At 39.8% G+C, this 7500-nt stretch overlaps 2 protein-coding genes across 4 annotated transcripts in view; one reads left to right on the forward strand and one right to left on the reverse strand.

The window, feature by feature from the left end:
* The window catches only part of LOC129093118 (serrate RNA effector molecule homolog), a 7740-nt gene extending 7550 nt beyond the window's left edge, over positions 1-190 (forward strand). For 2 of the 3 annotated variants that reach the window (XM_054601032.1, XM_054601029.1), the window contains exon 21: positions 1-190. This exon is cut by the window's left edge and continues 95 nt beyond it. Coding sequence is in view for 2 of the 3 variants with exons in the window: in XM_054601029.1 (XP_054457004.1) it covers positions 1-9 (9 nt within the window). In the remaining variant the exon portion in view is untranslated. The other variant, XM_054601028.1, reaches the window with a different exon arrangement.
* Positions 191-2563: 2373 nt separating this feature from the next.
* LOC129093121 (nephronectin-like) lies at positions 2564-4934 on the reverse strand. Its single transcript, XM_054601037.1, has 7 exons — positions 4926-4934; positions 4685-4761; positions 4022-4105; positions 3751-3849; positions 3349-3535; positions 3164-3249; positions 2564-2958 (listed from the first exon to the last, which is right to left on the reverse strand). Exons 4-7 carry the CDS (start codon positions 3800-3802, stop codon positions 2873-2875), a joined length of 411 nt encoding a protein of 136 aa, XP_054457012.1. The 5' UTR covers positions 3803-3849; positions 4022-4105; positions 4685-4761; positions 4926-4934; the 3' UTR covers positions 2564-2872.
* Positions 4935-7500: the final 2566 nt, after the last annotated feature.

Here is a 7500-nt window from a genome sequence, read left to right on the forward strand (position 1 = left end):
TTTTTTTAAAACCTTTTTTATTCCTACATTTCCCATGATCCTTTTCACCGAGGCTCCATCATGTGTTTTATTTAGTTTGTGTTTTAGGTTTGTGTCAGTCAGCAGGACCAACGTTGTTACTGGAGATGATCTGATTCCACTTTACAATAAAGATACAGCCGACTGATGATGACGAGTGGTGTGTTCATGGTCATTACCAGGGTGTTTAGAGAAAGGTTCATATATTATATTTATATTGTAGTTTTTAAGCTTAAAGGACCACAGTCTGATTTATTCATTCTGAGGGAGAAATAAGAATAAAAACTATAAACTCAACAATCTTGAAGAAAAAAACATTCCACAAAATAAACATTAAAGCAGCTTATTCAGAGTGTAGTTTTATTTAACTCCTCCCACTCATGTGAATTATTACGCCAAAAACCAAGATGGCGACGGTTATAATCAAACACGTTTGTGACTGTTGGTGGAAGTAACCTCTGGTTCACTCCTCAGTCCCAATATGGTCACTTCCTGTTCACCAGTTGAAAAGAAAACAAGATGGTGACTGCCAAAATCACCAAACTGGAGACTAAAACGTCCACAAACCATTCTCTGATACCGCTGTGGAAGTCGTATTTTACTACAGTAAAGGATCTGAATACTTCTAACTCTGATTTCACCTCCTCTGGATTTGGGCGGTGTGGTCCTTTAAATCTCTGATTATATATTACAACAATTATATGTATTTATCTTCTATGTAAAGCGGCTATGATCTGACTTATTTCTGAAATAAAGTAGTACTGGTACTTTAATCTATAATAATTTATTAGTTTATTATTAATCTGAATATGTTAAATAACTTAAACTCTCTAAAGATGTTTTTTTTTTTTTTAAACTTAATTTACTTACCTGAAAGGAAGCATTTAAAAAATAAAAAAGTAAATGGATTGTAAAATACCTTATGATGCTATTAATTAAATACCAATATAATTGTATGTTGTAATATTTTTTTTATCTTATTTAAATATCGTAAGTTTATATTGTATTAATATTCTAAATATCGTGTATTTGTATTGAAATCTGCAATAATCCCTGATTGTTCAGCCTAAACAACGTGAACTGGTTTCCACCGTCCTGTGATCAGTGTTTAAACCATCGGAGCTCTGGAGGTCGATGACCTCACTGATCACAAAGAAAACGCGTTACATTACATTACATTACATTCCATTAGAGTCATGTAGCAGAGGCTTTTCTCCAAAGCGACTTACAGTCAGTAGTATGTTACATATCATTCACCCATTCACACACTGATGACAGGCTACCATCAAGGTGCCACCATCAGACTCTAACTAACATTCATCATCAGTCCACACCGATGGCCTTCAGGAGCAACTTGGGGTTAAGTGTCTTGCCCAAGGACACATCGACTGCCGAAGCCGGGTATCGAACCACCGACCCTCTGAGTGGAGAACTACCTTGCTCTCCACTCCGCCACAGCTGCCTCCAATGTGGATCGATAACTTGATCAGGTCAGAGTTGAGCCAGCTGATGACATCATACAACTGTGACATCACAAGTGAGTGTAGTTTAAACGTCTAAAGCAGCAGAAGAAGAAGAAGAAGAAGAACCCCCCTCACTGTCCTTTTATTGGTCACCATAGAAACCAACAGAGTGACAAAGCTTTCACATCAACAGGCCGCCTGAGGGACCAGAAAGTTTTTTTTGGGTGAAAACTTCTGCCTGATTCACATTTTCTGTTTCAAATCTTGTTTGGTAAAAAAAATCTACCAATTTTTATTTTATATTATTTTATTTTCATGAAACGGGTCGTTCAGTTCAGAGATAATTCCCTGAAAAAGGAAGGAGGAGGAGGAGGAGAGGTTACCGTGGTAATGACAGGGTTAACTAGCAGGGCTGTAACCACACACACACACACACACACACACACACACAGAAGTAAATCACAGGTTTGACTCCGCACATCTGCAAAGCACCAAACAGGCGTCTCCGCCCATCTGTTCCTGTGTGTGTGTGTGTGTGTGTGTGTGTGCTCAAAAGCAGATGTTGAACACACTTATCTCAGATCTCTTCCTCTCTCTCCCTGAAGGTGAAGCTGCAGGTCAAAGGTCAAAGGTGGAGCGTCTCCAGCTCCACCTTTGGGAGTGAGTATTTCTACACTGTGGTAGTAGTACTTTTACTGAAACAGAGTATTTGTACTACTTTATACTTCTACTCTGCTATATCTCAGAGGTACATGTTGTACTCGCGTCATAATTACTAAATGTACTTATTCTCTCCATGAACAGGATGTGATGTCACCTGTCAATCAAACAATGTGGGCGGAGTCACGGTGAGTTTACTTACTCTATTGTTTAATAAAAATGCAAATGAAGAAAAGAGATTTATTTAAAATATCACAAATGAAAACAAGTTATTAAAAACATTTGGTACATGTCAGTATATATGAAATATAATATATATATATATATATATATATATATATATATATATATATATATATATATATATATATATAATGTATATATGAAATATATTTACAAAAGACTCATCTGCTCCTTTAAAAAATATTTACACACAATTTATTTATTTAAGAGCAAAAAAACGTTTCAGTTCTCAGTATTAATAACAACAATGATCCCAGATCAGAAGTTACAGGTTTGTTCTTCCTGTTCCTCACCACACGTTTATATAAAGCTGATTCAAGTGACACACACACACACACACACACACACACACACACACACACACACACACACACACACACACACACACACACACACACACACTGTGAAACAGTTGATTATTCTGAACATAGTTTGTGTTAAATAAAAACAGCAGCGTCGTCCGTGAATGTTTAAGGAAAGTAGTGATGTCATCGACACGCCCCCTGTCTCAGTGTGACATCATCAACAGCGATCTGTCCTCGCCGTCCTTTCCTCCGCTCGGCCTTCAACAACACCTGAGTACACACACACACACACACACACACACACACACACACACACACACACACACACACACACACACACACACACACACACACACACACACGTGTCACAAACAGCAACACAAACACTCTCACAGAACCTGATGTCATTAGTGTGTGTGTGTGTGTGTGTGTGTGTGTGTGTGTGTGTGTGTGTGTGTGTGTGTGTGTGTGTGTCCTTCTCCACAGAGTGCATCGTCAAGGTAACCTGAGTGTGTCTCCAGCCGTGTCCACCTGTCCTGCTCCAGAGGGCGGAGCTGTATCTGCATCAGCCAATCAGGAACAAGACGACACAGGTGATTCTTTACACGTTGAAAATGAAAGACCTGCTTTGTATCTAATTATGGGATGTGTGATGGTACCTTTGGTCTCGTCCCTTTTTCCTGACGAACAGCTGCAGCACGCCCACATGGTGCCCCGTCAGCCAATGGGAGAAGGAGAAGCACAGGTCGCCGTGGCTCCAGGGCGGGACAATGTGGACGGCCAATCGAGCACCTCGGATACTCCTTTGTCCCGCCTTCAGCTCTGGAACAGACAGGTAACGCCCACCTGAGAGGAACAGTGATATTATATTAAATGAATATTCATGTTTAAAAAAGAAAAGTCATAGTATAGCATGTCGAAAAAAGACACACGTTTGTTTGTGTAAATATGTGTGTGTTTTGTATTTATGTGTGAGCACATTGTACTACATAATATACATAATATACATAATATACATATATATATACATGATATATAGTCAATACATATGAGAGTTTCACCTGAAGGGTTTTGAGCTGTTTCCCAGTGAAGATCTCCTTCTCTGTCCCACATCCAGTCACACACTCCATGATCAAAGGAACAGTGGAGCACACCAGCCTCTACAACACACACACACACACACACACACACACACACACACACACACACACACACACACACACACACACACACACACACACACACACACACACACACACACACACACACACAGTCAGAGAGTTTTCTGAGCCGTTACTTTCATTTTAAGGTTGGAACCAAACCAACACTGACCAGGATCATCTCTGGCGTCCTCGGCCGTGTTTCCCAGCTCGATGTCGAACTCCCACACCTGGTTGTTACTGGGATGTCGAGGGACTGGAACACACCAACATGAAACAAACTCAAATGTGACTTTCATCCTGGATTCATCTGTTGATTGTTTCACCGTTGTGTCTATGAATGTGTTAGAGTAGAGGCTCTCCTGTCAGTCATTCATAGTACTTATGCTGCTGATGTAGCTGATAGAACACAGCTCAGAGTAAGAGTTCTCTGATTCTTCTCATATGTGAAAACTATTTACATGGTTTCATCATCTATGAATGTACAACTGATCATTAAATAAAAGAAACGTATGACTTTCTGTATGTTTATAAAAAGACACTAATCAATTATCAAAATAATTGCAGATTAACTGATTGATTACAAAATCTGTGTGTGTGTGTGTGTGTGTGTGTGTGTGTGTGTGTGTGTCTGTGTGTGTGTGTGTGTGTGTCTGTGTCTGTGTGTGTGTGTGTGTGTGTGTGTGTGTGTGTGTGTGTGTCTGTGTCTGTGTCTGTGTCTGTGTGTCTGTGTGTGTGTGTGTGTGTGTGTGTGTGTGTCTGTGTCTGTGTGTGTGTGTGTGTGTGTGTGTGTGTGTGTGTGTGTGTGTGTGTGTGTGTGTGTGTGTGTCCTCACCGTGCACGTCTCCTCTCTGTCTGTGTGTCACGTCCTTATTGATCCTGTTGTTCACTGTTGTTGGTTCCACTGTTGTACTTTGAGGAGGAGGAGTAATAGCAGTAGTAATGGTTAGAGTACTAGTTGGAGTACTAGTAGTGGTTGAGGTAGTAGTAGTTGGAGGAAGAGTAGTAGTTGGAGGGAGTAGTAGTAGTAGTAGGAGGAAGAGTAGTAGTAGTAGTAGTAGTAGTAGTAGTAGTACCTGCACTTGTGGTAGTAGCAGGTGTTGTACTTGAAATAGTAGTAGTAGTTGGTATTGTTGGAAGTGTAGTATCCAGTTCAGTTGTAGTCGGTAGAGGTATAGAAGTAGCAGTGGTAGTAGAAGGTATTGTACTTGAAGTGGTAGTAGTAGTAGTAGTAGTAGTAGAAGTACTCGGACTGGTTGTTGCTATTGTTGTTACTGTTGTGGTCATTGGCTGAGGTGTAGTATTAGTAGTATTAGTAGTAGTAGTGAGAGGAGGAGGAGCAGCGGTGGTGGTGATGGTGATGGGAGTTGTAGTTCTTGCAGGTGTTGGGCTTGTAGTTCTGGGTCTCTGTGGCTCCAGAGTCACTCTGAGGAGAGCTGGAAGAAAACAGAAACTCAGGACACCAGACCATGAAACCCTGAAACCATTAAAACCATGAAACCATGAAACCATTAAAACCATGAAACCATTAAAACCATGAAACCATGAAACCATTAAAACCATTAAAACCATTAAAACCATGAAACCATGAAACCCTGAAACCATTAAAACCCTGAGACCATTAAAACCCTGAAACCATTAAAACCATGAAACCATGAAACCATTAAAACCATGAAACCATGAAACCCTGAAACCATTAAAACCATTAAAACCATTAAAACCATTAAAACCATTAAACCATTAAACCTGTGTAAAGTACTTCTACCTTCACGGTCAACGTTTAGAAACACAGAACGTGTGTTCAGTCTAACTCACGATGAGCGTAGAGAAGTATTCAGGTGGACTGCTGGTTCTGGATTATTTTTGGTATAACTTTGTTTTGCAGTAAATCGTTTCATCATAAACTCAGAGATATGAACAGTGATGACAGAGAGAAGTGAGCTCTGATGTAAAGGAACAAAAAGCATCAATGCCAAACAGTAATATTTAATATAATCATATTAATAAAAGAGCAGAAGGTGTTGTTACGTTTACAGCTGCCGTCTGGACATCTGCACTTCAGAGAGGACGGAGTGAGAGAACAGAACGGCCGAGAGTCTTTATCTGGAAACACAGACAAGAAGATATCAGCGTCTGGTTCTATGGAGATCAGACCTTTAATGTGAGATACAGTGACCTCAGTGACCTCAGTGACCTCATGTGAACTGATACACAGACTGACTCCACGACAACGTCATACTTCCTCTTTACATACCGCAAAGCATCATGGGAACTGTAGTTCTAACAGGAACAGAGGGACTTCAGGTTACGGAAGGAGGACTATTTAAATACTGTATATAGCACTATATATAGAATATAGTGAACTATTACTACGATTGATCTGTCAACATAAACTGACCCAGAACAGTTCGAGCTCTCAGACTCACCGATGCAGGAGTACCGTCCGTTGATGTACGTCAGTTTGAAGCCCAGGTGACATTTACACAGGAAGCTCCCAAACGTGTTCACACACTTCCTGCGACGAGGACACACACCTCCGCCCAACACACACTCATCAACGTCTGCAGAGAGAGAGGAGAGAGAGAGAGGAGGATGAACTTCCTCTCAGTCATCACTTTGACCCCCAGCAGAGAAACAGAGACTGACTGACTGACTGACTGACTGACTGACTGACTGGCTGACTGACTGACTGACTGACTGACTGACTGACTGACTGACTGACTGTCTGACTGACTGGCTGACTGACTGACTGACTGACTGGCTGACTGACTGACTGGCTGACTGACTGACTGACTGGCTGACTGGCTGACTGACTGACTGACTGGCTGGCTGACTGGCTGGCTGGCTGACTGGCTGGCTGACTGACTGACTGACTGACTGGCTGACTGACTGTCTGACTGACTGACTGACTGGCTGACTGGCTGACTGACTGACTGGCTGACTGACTGACTGGCTGGCTGACTGGCTGGCTGACTGACCATGATATACATAATATACATAATATACATGATATACATAATATAATATACATAATATACATAATATACATGATATACATAATATAATATACATGATATACATAATATACATGATATACATAATATAATATACATGATATACATAATATACATAATATACATGATATACATAATATACATAATATACATGATATACATAATATACATAATTTACCTCTTTACTGACGCACTGACCATAAAAAAGGAGGATTTTTAATAAAATATAGAATGAATTATAGAGAAGATTGTTTTATATGTGGAAGCGTTTAAATGTATGTTTCTCTGTGGATGTTTCTGCTGAGATAACAGCTTTAAAGTAGTAAAAGTACTCATGAAGTATAATATATATTAAAGTATTTCACTTTAATGTAGCAGCTGGTAAAGGTGGAGCTGATAGTTTAATCTATATGTATTAGTTCATTATCTCTTGTCTATATGCTTTATAAAATAAATGCAGTGCAGTATAAAGTACATTATTTCCCCTGAGATGTAGTAGAGTAGAAGTACAAATGTTTCAGTAAAGTACAAGTTGAAGTACTCAGTATAGTTACACTGAGCAGGAGAATAAACGTAGTAATAATCAGGATTAAAGAAGTATTATAAGTGTCACTATGTAAAAGTACTCCATGCTTTA

This window comes from Anoplopoma fimbria, chromosome 7 (genome assembly GCF_027596085.1).
Source record: "Anoplopoma fimbria isolate UVic2021 breed Golden Eagle Sablefish chromosome 7, Afim_UVic_2022, whole genome shotgun sequence".
NCBI lineage: Eukaryota > Metazoa > Chordata > Actinopteri > Perciformes > Anoplopomatidae > Anoplopoma > Anoplopoma fimbria.